Source organism: Hesperophylax consimilis, chromosome 30 (assembly GCF_061612785.1).
Source record: "Hesperophylax consimilis isolate HC1 chromosome 30, BYU_Hcon_1.0, whole genome shotgun sequence".
Lineage (NCBI taxonomy): Eukaryota > Metazoa > Arthropoda > Insecta > Trichoptera > Limnephilidae > Hesperophylax > Hesperophylax consimilis.
The window spans coordinates 4,258,621-4,275,536 of record NC_142865.1 but is presented as its reverse complement, the minus strand read 5'-3'; the positions used below and the strand labels follow the sequence as shown (position 1 = coordinate 4,275,536).

Here is a 16,916-nt window from a genome sequence, read left to right as displayed (position 1 = left end):
CAAGATGACACGGTCGGGCTGGCGGTCAGCACGGCCACCTCGAGCCGTCAGTATTCAACAGGCTGCGCTTCCGGAACGTTGTGAACAGAGAGGAGACGAACCACGCCATGAGCCGACACGACATAATTTACGAGCGATGATGACGCCGCAGTTTAGTAATTTGCCTTTGGTCATCCATCGTTCTACAGATAAATATTAGCTTTGCCGTCGGCACTGCTTGGCGCCCCATACTACCATTCATCAGGTTAGTTAAATATTAAATGTCACCATCCATTTGTCGCTCTCAATGCAATTTTAAATTTCCAATCGTGCATTCAACCTTCGGCTGATGCACACGCCTGAGATACTTGCTATTTGTTAAAGAGTTCTTGTGTTATTTAAAAGATGTAGAAATAAATGTTGTATTTTGGAATCTTTTCCTCCTTTCTTTTATTTTCTGCACTTATGTTACAACTTTTCCTGAGATAATCGGCGCGCAACGCGCCCTTCACCTTATAATCCCGTTTCAACCTTCAGCTTCACAAGATACCCCAAGTGGAGATGCCATAGTCTCACTGGCTCCGGATGGTTGGAAGCAGTTGGAACGCTTGATAACTCAACACAGTGACTATTCAACACGCTTTTAAAAAGTGATATAAAGACGTTAAAAACGATGAAAAAAAATAAATTTAAACCTAACCTAACCTATCCTACTTAATCCAGTTAATAAAGTTTTTATTTCATCACTTTCCATGACTTTATATAACTTTTTAAAAATGTGATGAATTATCATTTTGATGATTTATCCAGTCACCTACAAAAATATTGTCAGAAATATATTTCCAAAATGATTTTGAATTGTGTTTTACATTGTTTTCTACCTTCAAAATATAGATTTTATGGGCTATTAAAAAATTATGTTTAATTCTCGTACGATAATATTTTAGTATCTCGCTTTCACTTTCCAAACCTGGTCGTTTCCACTGGCGATATTATTTCATTTATTTATTTATTTAACGCCCAGAGGGCTTTTACATGGTTGGTAGAATAAATTTAATTTGACAAATACTTTGAAACATAAAAAATAAGAATGAAATTACATTTGATAAAAGCTATGCAACAAGTCATACAAACACAAGAAAGAAAAACAGAAAATTACAGCTATTTGTAGGTTTACATGATGTGTTTAGGAGTATTGTTGAAATAAATGTTTTAAATGATCCACAAAACTTGCCAAGTTGGTATTGAATATGTCAACATCACCCAAGTAATGATTTCCCATGGTGTGAAGTCGTTGTATCGGAGAGTGGGCAATGTAGTTACGCTTATGTGTGCTGCTGTAGAATATTGTATTTTGTCGTGTTGTTACTGTGGGTATATGTATGTTTATAAGTTGCAGGAGTTCACAACAATTAAAAATTACAATTAACAATTATACAAGCTTCATCTTTATGTCCCCGACACCTGTCCTGGTGACTCAAACCCGTGTCCTGGAAACGGGTTCGAGTCCCGTTGGCGTCATGTATCTTTTATCAGGAGATTTTTCAATGTGGATGAGTGTTTCAGGCGAACAATTATTGCTTGTAAAATAATTGTTACCCTTTGTGCTATGCATAAAAAAACTTGTCTTGAAAACATTAGTTTAAAAAAATAATAATTAATATTTGACAAGTTCAAGTATTTCACCTAAAAATATTTGTCTCGACGCCATCTAGTGAGAGAGTTAGCACTTAGAATGCCTTTCTCATAAAATAAAGTTGGTTGTTTTCAGGTGAAAAATGTAACAAGCAGTAATTGTTGAATGAAACACTAGTATATATTGAATTATTTCGCGGATAAGAGATAAGCCGCCATAGCTCAGTGGTCAGAGCTGTCGACCGGAAATCGAAAGGACACGGGTTCAAGTCCCGTTGGCGTCATGTATCTTTTATCAGCAGATTTTTCAATGTGGATGAGTGTTTCAGGCTAATAATTATTGCTTATAAAAATAATTGTTACCCTTTGTGCTATGCATAAAAAATCTTGTCTTAAACATTAGTTTACCAAAAAAATAATAAATAGTAGAAATATTTAACTGTCTCGTGTTGACGATGTTAATCGGAAATCTCCAAGACAGCCTGCCAATTGTGGTCACGCAGTTGGATGTATAGTTTTTTCAAGTCTCCTTTATAGAAGTTATTTTCAATGGTTTATCAAGTTTAAGGGTAATTTCTGACAAACGGGATAAAACTAAATGGATAACCAACACCTCTACCACATGCCAAGTGGCGAGCTACGATTGGTGACTTAGTAAGGTGCCGGATTCATGGGGTGAGGTTTGTCAAAGTCTTGGTGGGGGATGCGCCTGCCACCAACTGCGGATCGGGAGACGCCGGTCGAGGGAGACCTTGTAAAGGTTAAACTCCGATGTAATAGTGAGATATTCAGGATCAAGTAGAGGGATTAATACGGCAGAGCAGAGATCTTAAACTCATGATCGTGGGATTAGTCTTCTGTCAAGTAGGTAGGAAATCAAAACTATAATGTAACCATCAAAAGAACACAACATGGGAGTTCAAAGTATACCAATGTAACATAAAGAATATAAAGTATACACATACCAGATGGACTCCTGAACAAACTATGCTAACTTAACGTGGCCGAGAATCGTAGGAAAAACAACGGATGGCGAACGAAAACTTGACTCTGGTAGAGGGGGACAGTCCCGTAACGGAACCACGGATCTACCGGGGACGGCGTGGAATCCAGGGAAGCCAGGTCATCCTTCACTTAGGGGAGACAGGGCGCAACGCCTTCAAAGCGCTTCTGTAGAATCTTCATCTGAGAAGCACGTGGTCCAACCAGACTCGTCTTACGGACTTCGCGACGCGGGGTTGAACAGGCATAATATTCTAGCCACAAATAGGACCGATCTCTTTACAAGTCCAAAACACAAAATCCACAAGACTGAGCACCGGCCATCACCAAAAAAAGTGGGGTTCCATAACCTCCACTAAAAATAAAAACCTACACAAACTATTCGTGTTAGGAAAAACACCCCACGCCCTTTTAAAAGATAAAAAAAACAACTTCTAATCACATGATAACTCAGATTAAAACACCTTAAATGGTGAGTGACCTAATCCGCCTGCAGCTAGCCCAAGCTGACGGGGAGGAAGAGACCATAAACAAAACTATCTTTGTTCCTCAAAAAATATTGCCAAACTTAAAAAAAAACACCATAGACAAAATAACCCAAATAGGCAAGAACTGCACTTGCCACAATATATTTATGTGACAACCTCTCCAGCCAGAGATTTCCGACCCAACGCCTTGCACAGCAATGAGAGGAATGGATCTGGAAACTTCGGGATTTGCAATGAGAATGCGCCGGCTTTCCTCCCCGACAGCTCCTAGAACTATCGGGGCGGCTCTACAAAGCGCCACTCCCAAAATAAACGCCACGCGCTACACAGTTCAATTCGATCTACTACTAGTACTCGCATTCTTTTCTAAATAGTATAAAACAAAGTTGCTATCTGTCTGTCTGTTTGCGCTTAGTTCTTCTAAACTCGATTTTGATAGGGTTTATACTATCATTTAGAGAATTTCTTTCGGAAGGTTTATATATACAGGGTTTTCCAATAAGAGGTGTTATTTTGAATAGCCCGCTATTTCGGTAGATGTTACTTTTGAAGCTGTCATTTTTTGACATTTGACAAGTAGAAACTACGCCATTCATAAAAATGGAACGATACACGCTTCGACAACGCATTGAAATTATTAAAATTCACTTGAGTGAAACAAATGCAAATCATCTTGAGAGATGAGGCCCATTTCCACCTCGGTGGCTTCGTCAAAAAGCAAAATTGTCTCATCTGGGGCCCGGAAAACCCAAGAGTTATTGTTGAAAAGCCTCTCTATCCTCAACATGTGACTGTTTGGTGCGGTTTATAGTCCGGCGGAGTGATTGGACCTTACTTTTTCGAAAATGAGGCTGGAGCAACAGTTATGGTGAATGGATTGCGCTATCGAGAGATGATTAATGATTTTTTACTGCCGGAATTGGATGGTATTGATCTGGACAACGTTTACATTCAACAAGACGTCGCTACGTGCCACACAAGCAACGAAACCATTGATCTTTTACGATTGAATATCAAAATACCACCTCTTATTGGAAAACCCTGTATAATACATGTATATTATACAGATAGAAAGTAGAGAAAAGTCGATGTTTTGAAATCAATCGTAAAAAAAATATTTTCAGGCATTTACATTGCTAACGCTGGCTAAACCTTATGAGATACATCAAAATAATGTACTACGGAATTGTATATCTTAAAAAGGCCTACAGAAAAGTCCAGGATTGCATAAGTCTATCTCCTAAGAATAACAGTCAGCAACTCCGGGTACACGTCAGCTAGTTAAGACTAACAATAATTACCTGCTTGAACCACAATTCGCAACTGTTCATCTCCACCACCTACAGTGTCGAGCATCAAGCTGTCGGAACATAGGAGGATCCGTGATCTTCACATCAGAAACCTCCGCTCGCACGGCGTCGAGCATCGATCTACATCCCAACGTGATGTGATTTACGTGATATGGTTTGTAACGTGATACATACATACAACAATACTTACAGTGAATAAATACTCTGATATCCACATAAATCCTACCCAACCTTCATACCGTTTTCGTTCGCAGAACACATCATCCGTGGAATTAATTTTAAAAAAAAATACAAAGTATTTTAAAGAAATTGTTAGTTTCTTACATCCACATGGTTTTGTTGAACGCATTCAAGTTCTTTGGCCTGTTAAGTTCCACATGGTATACAAATGGTTTGGGAACCGTTACCGCCAGGGTCTCAAAGTTGGAGGCCCCTGGAGCCCCTGAAGACATGTTGGCGGCCAGAGAGGCGTGTATACCTGGAACAACAAAACCATCTTAACTGTAAAACAGAAAATTTGTATAAAGCAGTAAAATATCTAAAACAATGAATTAAAATTTTTCTGATTGATACTTCATAACTTGTGTATTTTACATCTTCTTCCGTTCCTTACTCCCTCAGCCCTCTAGCTTCACAATAAAATCCAATTGAGTCCTTAAGTGGAAAAATGTTTTACGTATTTTAATTAATTTATTTAAATAAAAATGTAAATGTTTGTTTGTTCATAATCTTAAATTTTTGAAAGTTCTTCCCCGATTTCTCGGAAATTATGACACAATGTTTAATTCGAATATTGTATACAATGTGTTTTTATATACCTATATTATATCGACATCACCTGTGACAGGTAAAAACATGTTTTTTTTTTTAAAAAGCGCCATCTGTTGGCTTTTGTTTCTCTATCTGCACAGACAGACTAAGCCACAGCAACACGTGGCGGGGTACAGCTAGTTTAAAAATTTTGAAATTCCAAATATGTTTCGACATATTAAGGCGAAGCTTATAATGCCAAATCACTATTTTGATTAATCTCTATAAAGAATTGGTGTACATTATGAATGCCAAAAAATATGCTTTAGATAAATTGAAGGTTTTCCTATCGTTTCGCTTGAGTAGAATACAAATAAAATAATAAATTACTTAATAAAAAATATAAATGTAAACTAATAAAATAAATATTTTTTCAATAGAAATGAATGAACGCGTAAAGGAAACAACTTTAAAAAAAATACAGTATTACAGCTAAGATTATCTGTGACAGTTTCACTTGATTAACTTTTTTGCTTTATAATAAAATGACTTACAAAATAAATAAAAACCAGTTTTGTGCTTGAAATCGAATGTTTCTAGACTCCATTTGTCAAGCGATTTTAATGACTATTACCTACAATATAAGGTATACCAAGAATATATACATTTTTGCCTTGTGGCTTCCTTTTAACAAATAACACAAATGTGCCAAACACCGATCGCACAAATGATCAGTTAACTTAACCATTGTACGGAAGAATATAACTAATAAGTAATATAACTAATAAGGCTTTAAAGATTCTTGGCTTCCTTTGTAGAACCCTAACTGATTTTAAGTCATTGGATTGCATGAAAACACTCTACATTTCACTAGTTAGAAGCCAAGTGGAATATAATTCACCTATTTGGTCTCCTTTCTATAAAGTACACTCTAACAAATTAGAACGGGTTCAACACAAATTTCTTAGGTACTTAAATTTCAAGCTTAAAATTCCAATAGAAAACATTAATTATGTAAATTTGATGAATGGACTTAATTTAATTACGCTGTCTGACAGAAGAACCATTTCAGACCTAATTTTATTATACAGAGTCATGAACAACCTTATTGACAGCCCTGCCATCGTTGCTGCTATTAAACTCTATGTACCGACAAGAAATACTAGACAAAATACAACATTCTTTTGCGACACATATAAAACCAACTATCAGTCAAACTCACTTACCAATAGGATGCATGATTTGGGCAACAAGTTTGGTGGTATTATAGATATATTCCATGATTCCCTTTATAATCTTAAATTCAAATTAAACCAACACTTTGTGGAATCATACAAATTATTGTAATAGATTTAACGATTAGATATGTTATTGTAATGTTTTATATTATATTTTGTTCTTTGTTATTGTTAAATATTATGTTGTTTAAAATGTTTCTTTACGCCATATTCTTCAAAAACTACTTGTATATTTTTTTAAAATTCTTCACTTTTATAACTCTTAGTATAAATTCTAACTCGATAACTTATGTAAAACTTATTTATAATCTATGTAAAAGCCCCTATGGGCGTATAACAACAACAATAAACAATAAACAATATTGCGCTACTATAAGCCTTGTACTGTGGACTGTGGTTGAGATTTTAGAACGATTTTTGTTGTGAACGTAGAATGACGAATCTGAATGTATCAACGTTATCGAGATAATGCTCTATTTCTACATGGGGGCTTAATTGGAAATGCCGTAGTTCCATTGGCTTCGGACAGTTGGGCTTCTTGTGCGGTATTTACATGAATAAGTGGATAGACTATGTGGAAGAGGACTGAAGCAGGACGAGAAGAACCGTCTTTGAGAGAATTGGAGGTGAATGTAAAGGCACTGCAGCCAGTGGAATAGGGAAAATTCCACAGACCAGCGAAGTGATGGCAGAAGAACAATGACAAATTTATTAGATTATTAATTAGATACTAAAAAATGCAATTGCAGAATAATGAATCTTTGACTGTTCAACTGGGAAGGTTTTGCGTTTCAGGACAATCAAATTGATAGGTTTAGCTTATATGAAGTAGATAATGTACACACAAATACATTTTTTTTTTTTTATCAAACTTCCGATTTTATGTCCGGGTTAAATCTTCCCCATAGGAAAAACTAAACCCTTCCACACACTTTTCCACAAATGATCATCTAGTCAATCAACATTATGCAAGTGCATTATATAAGCAAAATAAATACAAAACAATACAAGAACAACACGTCAACTCACCAGAGATCAAATGGGAAAATAATTCACCGACTCCAGATATTTTCATATCAGAGGGTTCGGCTCGGTAGAACTTCTAACAGGGCCTATAAATCCTACTGATCCCTCAACATAAATAATTTAAAAAATCTTTCATTCTACATGTATTCAAAATGACAGACTTTAGCATCTTTATATATAAATTTTTTGATAGATCTAATACGCCTAAATTTTGAATGAGAGAGCTAGGTACATATAATGCCAGTAGCCGAAATAACAAATGGTAATATTTTTATAGTCTGAGAATGCCAAATTCTTTTTATTTCATTTCCTAAATCTGTGTATTTTCTTATTTTTTCATTAACAGATTTTTGAATATTACAGGAATTTGGAATAGCGACATCAATGATATAAGTTATTTTTTTAATTTTGTCATGTAAAACTATATCGGGTCTATTATGACTAATCGTTCGGTCTGTTAGTATAGTTTTATCATAATATATTTTACAAAATTCGTTTTCTAAAAATGAATTTGGTTCATATTCATAATATGGTACTATATTACGGCAGTCAATCAAGTTATGTTTAATTACCAAACTTTGGTGAATTATTTTTAAAACTTGATTGTGCCTAAATGTATACTCTGATGGTGCTAATATAAATTCATTTCATTTTTGTTTTTTTTATTGTTCTTCAAAGTACAATCCCATTAAACAGCATTTAAGCAGTTTGTCAACAGGATGTTCATGTTCAATTAGAATATAACATATTTACATAATATCATTACTAATTACAATACAACTTATATATAATATTTATCACTAACCACTGCCATAATCAATAGTATTACTAATACAGAGTACCTATATCTGCTTAATTAGGCCAGTGCAATTAGCGATTCGCGATCGAAGTAATTCCGGTAGTCCCAATTTTTTTATATGTTATATAAACTGATCCCCTGATATAAAATCTGATTTTCCGACCTTGGCGCACCTGTGCTCGCGCCGCCATTTTGAAAAAACTGGCCGAAATCGGGCCAAAATCTAGTTTTTCCCAAATATCTCATTTCCAATGCCAATTTCGGCTAAAGTATCTTAACAAGTATAATATAACATAAAATAACCTACAACTTTTGTTAATAAAAAATTTCTTCTATCTCTAATAGGTACCGAGGTAGAAAGTCGTAAAGATGCGTATATTTTTGAAAAAACAAGTTTTTTGCGCGACTAGGTTTGGTTTTTTATAAATACCTCGTTTCCAGTACAATTTTGTGAAAAATTTATTGATAATAATTTTGTAGAAAATAAAATTTCGTTAAAGAAATAGGTATATAATTTATATTTTTTATCTCTATTACGTATCGAAACTCTAATCCACCAAAACCAGGCCAAAAATTGAAACTGAGGTTAGGTGTTTTAAACTTGGCATTCCTTGATTTTATTTTTCTTTAACAATTATTGTTATAATAACATATACGTTGACAACAATCGTCATGCCTGTGTCAGACCTAGCTATAAATATAGTAGATAGAATATTTCAGCATATCGGTCGCCATACATTCCCAATGGGAAGACCACTAAAATAGGCCAAGCCACTACATTTGTGCTCGCAGCTTGGTCTGACATGCCTATCAACGTAATCACAACATACATTTAAGATTATTAATACAAATGATAAGGTACATAAAAAAGATAAAAAATGGTATTAACATTTAACAATAAAATTAACATTTATTGACATTCTTTTCTTTATTAGTTAAGTTGTCAGCATAACAAAAAATAAAATTAATGGTAGATCAGTTTAGACAGAAGTACGAGCCCTTGACTATAGTTTCTTACTTCTGGTCCTGAATAGCTTCTTCATCTGTCTTATCACCCAAATTTGTGGCGACTGGGTCATCATATTCCTGTCATCGTCATCAACGAAGGCTTCTACAGCATTCTCGCAGGAGTTGCCATTGCAATGAATGCAGAGTAGGGAACATTTCAAACCCGACTTTCTGCAGGTGCACTTTCCAGCGCAACCTTTTTTACATTGACATGATGTGAAGTTCAGCAAGGCCTGAGGTGCAGCTTCCTTCAACATTGTTACTGGAGTAAGTAACCCAACAGCATCCCTTTTCCACCCCCATTCAGTCGGATCTTTATCGTGATCAAGCCAAGTCTGCACTGGCAAGTATGTTCTTGAAGCGTGTTGCTGGACTGCATCTTTGGTGGGTGGTAGCCTGGATAAATTGAATTTGTTCTTTTTTACTCCTTTGACGAAAGTGATGTACCTTAAATTTTCCAAATATGATTTCTCGTTGCCGCCATACAAAAGTGCAAATAGTTGTTCGGCAGCCAAAGTGATTGTTTCTGTCTTTGCTTTTGGGTCTTGAAATACACGAACAAGTTCATTCACTGAGTGGTTCTTGAGAAGAATATTACAAAATTTGTGTTTGCCTTGACCGAACGGAGCTCCAGTTGTATCGCAACCACTTATGGCATGAAGTAATAAAATGTTTTCAACTATTTCAATGTGTTTAAAACATTTTTTCGAGTACAACGCGTTAGAACTTTTTGGTAATATACGTTGAGAGGTGAGAGAGCTGTGAGGAGTACCAGCAGATCAATATCCGATTATGACTACATCATGTTGAGATGACAACGAATTTGCTGTGTTCACTATGAGAACGTCAGCATCCTCTTCAGCTTGTACTGTCGTTATGTGGGATCGTGCAAATGAGGTTCTGAGTAGGGAAATAAAACGAGACTTGTTCTTCTCATTTCCCAGAAACTTTTCCTGTGGCACTTGTGGGTGCATGCTTTCAAAAAACAAAACTTCAGCAGAAGTTGTAACTCTGGCACGCCGTGCTCTTTCCACCCCTTTAGTGCTTTTTTTTTCCATAGAATCTGGGTATCCATCGAATACCACTACTGCATTGGATCCATAGTGATTTTGTACATATCTGACATATTGCTGGAAAATTACTGAAAAAGGTTGAGCACGAGCCCCATACAACTTTGTGCAGTAAATATCCCCCATCAATTACCTGTATTTTACTGCTTCCCAGTTCTGTATTATTTGGTAGAGGGTTTAATGATGAATAAAATATAGACTTCGTTCTTTTGCGCATGCCTTCTTCTGAGAAAAGAGACAATGGTACAGGAGAGAGTTCATATTGAAAATATTATTTAAGTTCACTTTCAGACTTTTTGGCAATACACATACGATGGGATAGCATTAATGGATCTATTGACATAGTCACACCCTGATTTTTGACACTGCTGGTCACCGCCGCAAGAGAAACTATTGCATCATTACGTTTTAAGTGTAGGTTTCCAAAGTTCTTGTTGATAACTTTAGACATAGCTAATTTCCCCATCTTTTCAGCCATGTGACAAGTGACTTTGCTATCCCCGATTGTGCCACTGCTAATAGACATAATCACGTTTGTTTTAGGAAATGGTTCATGGCAAGCAAACCAATCAATGAGAGTTTGAAAGTCTCGATCATCCCTCTTAATTCTTGCAGGCCTCATCTCTACATGTTGCTCTGACGTTCCTGATTCAATCCCACAAAATGACTCGATACCCTCACAAATGTTATGCAGATAAACGAATCCAGCAGTCCAACGAAGGATGGAACTGTCTGTGATTCCCCGTCCTTGGGTCAAACCTCCAGATGTTTTCATCGATCTCATCAGAGTTTGTTCGATGGTCATGTCAGACCAAATCCCTGACCAAAATTTATGAGACCGTCGGATCGTAAAGTAGCCCTCTTTTGTAAATCTTTCATACTCGATTGCACTGAATCATTTCGAACTGAACGCTGCTGTGACACTGACGCTGTCAAGCTCCGCTCCAGGCTCAAGACGTGACATGCGGCAACTGAAGGGAACCGGAGGGGAGGAGTAGAAGGGTCGGGGGTAGCCCCCCCATACCGAAGTGCCCTCTAGTAAATTTATAGATGTTTGTATTTAAAAATGCAAAAAAAAATCTAATAACGTGATAATAAACCGTGATAGATTTTCTGTGCGTACCTACCTAGATTTGTTTATTCTTTATATCGGTAAAAAACTATATAAACATAAAAACGGCACAGATTTTTTGAAATTTTATGTTCTACATAATTGGTATCAATAAAATTTTCATGAAATTCAACTGGAAACGAGGTATTTATAAAAAACCAAACTTAGTCGCGCAAAAAACTTGTTTTTTAAAAAATATACGCACCTTTACGACTTTCTACCTCGGTACCTATTAGAGATAGAAGAAATTTTTATTAACAAAAGTTGTAGGTTATTTTATGTTCTATTATACTTGTTAAGATACTTTAGCCGAAATTTGCATTGGAAATGAGATATTTGGGAAAAACTAGATTTTGGCCAGTTTTTTCAAAATGGCGGCGCGAGCACAGGTGCGCCAAGGTCGGAAAATCAGATTTTACATCAGGGGATCAGTTTATATAACATATAAAAAAATTGGGACTACCGGAATTACTTCGATCGCGACCCCCTTTTTGGCGCTAATTGCACTGGCCTAAATAGCCATGTTTTCAGCATATATCTGAATCTCTTTTGTAATTTGCAATTTTTTATATTGCTTGGTAACATATTGAATATTTTGTGCACGTTGTATTCCAGGGTTCGCTGTCTGTATTTATTGTTATATTTTGGTACAAGCATTACTTAATTTTTTGTGAACCTAGTATTGTGTTCATGTTCCCCTTTCCTCTTATATTCGGAGTCAGATATCTGTACCGGCAAGACAGTCAAGTTCTAATACAACAATTTAAGAAATTACATTGGAGTGATTACTTTTAACAAAACGTTAAATTCATAAACTAACTAACTAATCATCACGCCGTTTCCCGAAGGGGTAGGCAGAGAGGACGGACCACCAAACAACTCGGTCTTGGCACACACTTCTTGCCTCATTCACATTCATACATCGGCTCATACATACTCTTCTATTTTTCTGACTCTTGACATGGCCCGACTCAAGTATCTGATTCACTTGATCGTGCCATGTCTTCCTCGGGCGTCCCCGACTTCTGCTATCATTCGCATTTGCATCATATAAATTCATAACATTGTAGAAATTACTTTCATGTTTGCAATATAAGAGATAAATTTCGGTAGTTTATTTATAGATACGTTGTAGAAATCTCGAAGTCAGACGCCAAAGATACGGTAATTGCCGTATCTCCGATTTGGTACAAAACTATCACGCGTCGCCTGAGGTTGTGTGCTAACCAAATTGCATAAATTACCAAATATCTTCGTGTGTGATGTGGCAGAACTTCCATTACACTAGTAAAAGTCAAGGTATGACATTTCATTACTTAATACACGCAAATGACTTAATTATTATTATTTAACGGGCAGCATTTTGCTGATGCGCTCATATCTGATTTCATAATAAGTTTAACAATAATTGAGTTGTTTTAAATTTAAAACTAAGTTAGTCATTTCTTTTTCGCTTATCTTATTATCGCTATCTTTCGCTTATCTTGTACCTTTTATATTTAATAAGATGCCAATGAATGTAAAAATCGAATCAACCTGCACAGCTAAACTAAAAAAATGGTTAAGGCGATGCACTACGTCGTGTAATATTTTAAATTGAGCCGCTATCAATAACACCCCTTACGTAGATGGCGAAAAGGTTTAAATTCCCGCTTAACACCATCCGGCTGTTTTGATTTATGCAAGAAAAAAACATTGCCAAAAAGTGCCTTTTATTTTATTTTGTGGATTTTCAGGCATAAATATTAAATTTTTTTCCGATCATTTTATAAATAACTTAATTTTCCACATTATACAATAAAATCATAACCGAAAATGGGTTTGTAAGTAGGAGATTTTGAACTTTAAAGCAGTTTTCATAGGCCTAATACATTATTTTTTTCTGGGCTTATAAAAAGACTTATCTAAAAAATACTCGATTATTCCAAAGGCCAAGATGTATTCTACTCGCAGTATTTAATTAAAGCATCTGAAACATTTCTAGGCGACCAAATTTTCAAACCAAAAACACATGATTTTGCATTACTACGTATGGCATCGCCTTAATGGATCAAGATTATCTTTATTGATATTGTTTATTAATACAGTAGTATCCATTGATTGTATGCATGTACTTGAATAAGTATGTTTAGGTTCGTGCGCCTTTGAACGCTGCCCGGTCCTATGTCTATTTCATCCATACACTTGATTTATTTTTTGAATGTCTATCTTTTCACGTAATATGACGGTAAATATTTCCCTAACCGCCGCAAAGATTAAGGAAATTACACTTTGTTTCAACTGTAATTTAACTGCAATTACACTTTGTGGCAATAATAGTGGATGGTAATAATTGGACAGAAACTTTTTCGAATGCAACTGTATGTATTTCACTTGTTTCAAAATGGTTAAAATACAACAAACTTGTCTTAAACTACAGCAAAACATTTTACTTACCTTTTTATAAAAACATCAAAAACAAACCAAAAGACAACCTTAAAATTAGAATCCATAATACAACTTGCAATCAAGAAATGTGCTTCCTGTGCAACGAACTCGCTAATGTCAAAAATATAAAATATTTAGGAGTATCAATAGATATTAATCTTAATTGGAAATCTCATATTAATCAAACCACTTCAAAACTAAGATATCTAACCTACATATTTTATAGACTCAAGGAAATTTTAAACGCTGAAAAATTGAAAATGATCTACTTCTCCCTGGTGCAATCTGCAATCACTTATGGCATAATAGGATGGGGTGGTGCACCTGATACATTTATTAAGCCTCTACAAATAATTCAAAAGCACATAATTAAAGTCATATATAACAAAAATAAAACATTTTCGACCGACCTATTATACAAGGAATCTAAATTATTTAACATTCGTAAATTATTTATATTACAAACTATGAAATATCTATTTAAAAACAAAAACAATTTCAAAATAAATGAAAACAGAATGAGCAAAAGAACAAATAATATATTTTACACCCCCCAAACCAATACTAAATTAATGCAGACGCATAGCAGTTTCATTGGTCCTCGTACATTTAACCTCCTACCACTACAAACTCAAATGATAAATAAAAAGATAGAATATATTAAAGAGGTAAAATTATGGCTGATTGACGCAGATATTGAAACGCTTTTACTATAAATTTATTTATCCTTTCTACAACTCACTTGCTGAAACTTTATAAATTATTGTACATAATGTTTTTCTCTTTACGTTTTATAATAACTATAAACAAAAAAAACTTTTTCTACTAATGTATATTATTATACTTTAGGGACTTGAAATATAGTAATCGTTTTATATTACCCACACTCAGGCAGTCAGTGCCTTAGTGGGTTTTCATTTCTTTTGTAAACTATTTGGTATTATATATTATGTTATTTTATACTATCTATTAATATGTATAATATGTGTAAAGAAATGAAAATAAATAAAGTAAAAAAAAAAAAAAAAAAAAAAAACTTAATTACTACAAGAAACAACGATTTACGTTGGGATAGATGGTAAAAGATGCATTGTAATTCAATTTTTGTTCAAAGTTGCAAAATTCGTTTCAATCTAAATTACCCAATTAACCCAAACTATTTATTTATAGAGTGGAGACGGTTTATATACAGTTCTCGTGAGCACTTGGGCCATAGGCCCATTGTGCTATCTCTCATTTAACCTCAATCCTTTAACAACAACCCATTCCCTTTAATAAAGTTCACCAGGGTTGTCATTGGGTATGTGGCTATGTCTTCTGGTTCCACAATTATTAATTTATTTATTTTTTCATGTTCTCCATAAAACGGTTATACACCAATATATCATAGAGAAGATTACAAATTAAAAAGTTTACAGATGCAGTTTTACTATTTTGTGACATGTGTTAAAAGATAGTTACTGAATTGTCTGTAGGTGACATTGAAAATGTCGATGGCTAATGCAGAATCGTTAAGCAGTTGAGTCGCTTTGTTTATTGGCACGTTCTGATAGGCAGAAGTCCTCGCTTTCGGAGCATATAAGAGTGCATGGGATCTCCCTCGAGTATAATTGTTAGGGACATAAAAGTTAACCTCTTTCAACATAGGCGGATTATGTATTGTACCAGAGATTAACTTAAAAAAGTGTGTGCCTAAAAATATTTTTCTGCGGGCTTCTAATGTATTGAAATCGAGCATTCCTGTTAAGAACAAGGATGGATACAGGAATGGATAGTATGTATATTCCCTCATATACAGGTAACGCATAAACCTTTTGATATGTGATGAATGTGTCTTCCCAGGTCTCATCTCTCCTCTCCTCTCCCCTTTGGTTCCCTGAAGGCCCCACAAGAGAAGAGTTCACAGAGGTGGCCTCATATTTCCTCTCCACTCCTCCTTGGTTCTCCGAAGACCCCATGGGGGAAGAGTCGACACCCCGTTGATTCCCTGAAGGCCCCATGAGGGAAGAGGGAGTTTTCGAATGGTCGAATTTTCGTCCCACGAGTATCTAGGGAAATATAAGGTCCATTCATCAGAGCCCCAAGTGCTGGGGTAAGGTGTAAATACTCCGAGATGCGACCCTGTTTCTCGGAGGCACCGTTTGTGACACTGTTCCCCAGGTCATTCAGCCTGAGGACGGTAGTTCACACCTCAGCTTGGGATGGCTATTGCAGGTCGTGTTTCCACTCCCTGGGCGATGGGTTCGCCACACTTCCTAAGCGCCAAACCAAGAACCCAATATTATTTTGTGCATGTAAATAGTGCTTGTAACAATTGTTGAAACAAAGTGTACTTTCCATACATTGAGCCTAAAAGTGCAGCGGTTAGGGAAATAATTACCGAAATCAGGCAGATTTACGAGCACTTTCTACGAACATTTATTTTCACTTGACAGATAGGAATCATAACAATAAACAACTTTACCTTTGAAGTTGCTCCTTGACAGCCTACTAACACCGCGCAATGTTGAGGAGAGCATATTTAACAACTTATTGCTTAATAACTGTTTCTAAACAAGTTGTACGGCGCTAATACTAATAAAACTTGTGAAACCGTAATCGGCCAAAGTTCAACAAAACGCCAAAAACAAACCACAAACACAAAACTGACAAAACTTTATCAAACTTTTTATAATTTGACAGCTGTGCCATAGACAAAGTTGACGTCTTTTTTTAAATGGCTTTTCACCCCAAACGGTTATTCTAGCCAGCGTCAAAGTGAGGTGATATGGAGAAAAAAGGTTGGAAATTTATTTGATGCATTTTCTACGAACCTTGATGTGGATTGTTTGTGTACATTGAATTTTAGTAGTATTTCTAAGTACTTACATTATACGATATAATAATATTTATGTGCAGCTTGACTTGGCAAATTTTTCAGTATTAAAAAAAACTTTAACTATGTTAAAGACCTGAGCGATGCTATTTTCCCTCTTGTAAATGATTCAGTATGAGAAAAGGTTTTTTTTAATTACAATGTAATCTTTTTTTCGAAAAAAAAAACACATATTTTCAGTGTTGCTTAAGGCCGATA

At 35.3% G+C, this 16,916-nt stretch overlaps 1 protein-coding gene across 1 annotated transcript in view; it reads right to left on the bottom strand.

The window, feature by feature from the left end:
• LOC149409537 (delta(3,5)-Delta(2,4)-dienoyl-CoA isomerase, mitochondrial) overlaps positions 1–16,496 on the bottom strand; it is a 33,109-nt gene extending 16,613 nt beyond the window's left edge. The window contains exons 1-2 of the mRNA XM_089649681.1: positions 16,308–16,496; positions 4,739–4,892 (exon numbers count right to left, since the gene is read on the bottom strand). Coding sequence (XP_089505807.1) covers positions 4,739–4,892; positions 16,308–16,362 — 209 coding nt within the window. The 5' untranslated portion in view covers positions 16,363–16,496. The remainder of the gene's footprint in view (positions 1–4,738; positions 4,893–16,307) is intronic.
• Between the last annotated feature and the right edge of the window lie 420 nt (positions 16,497–16,916).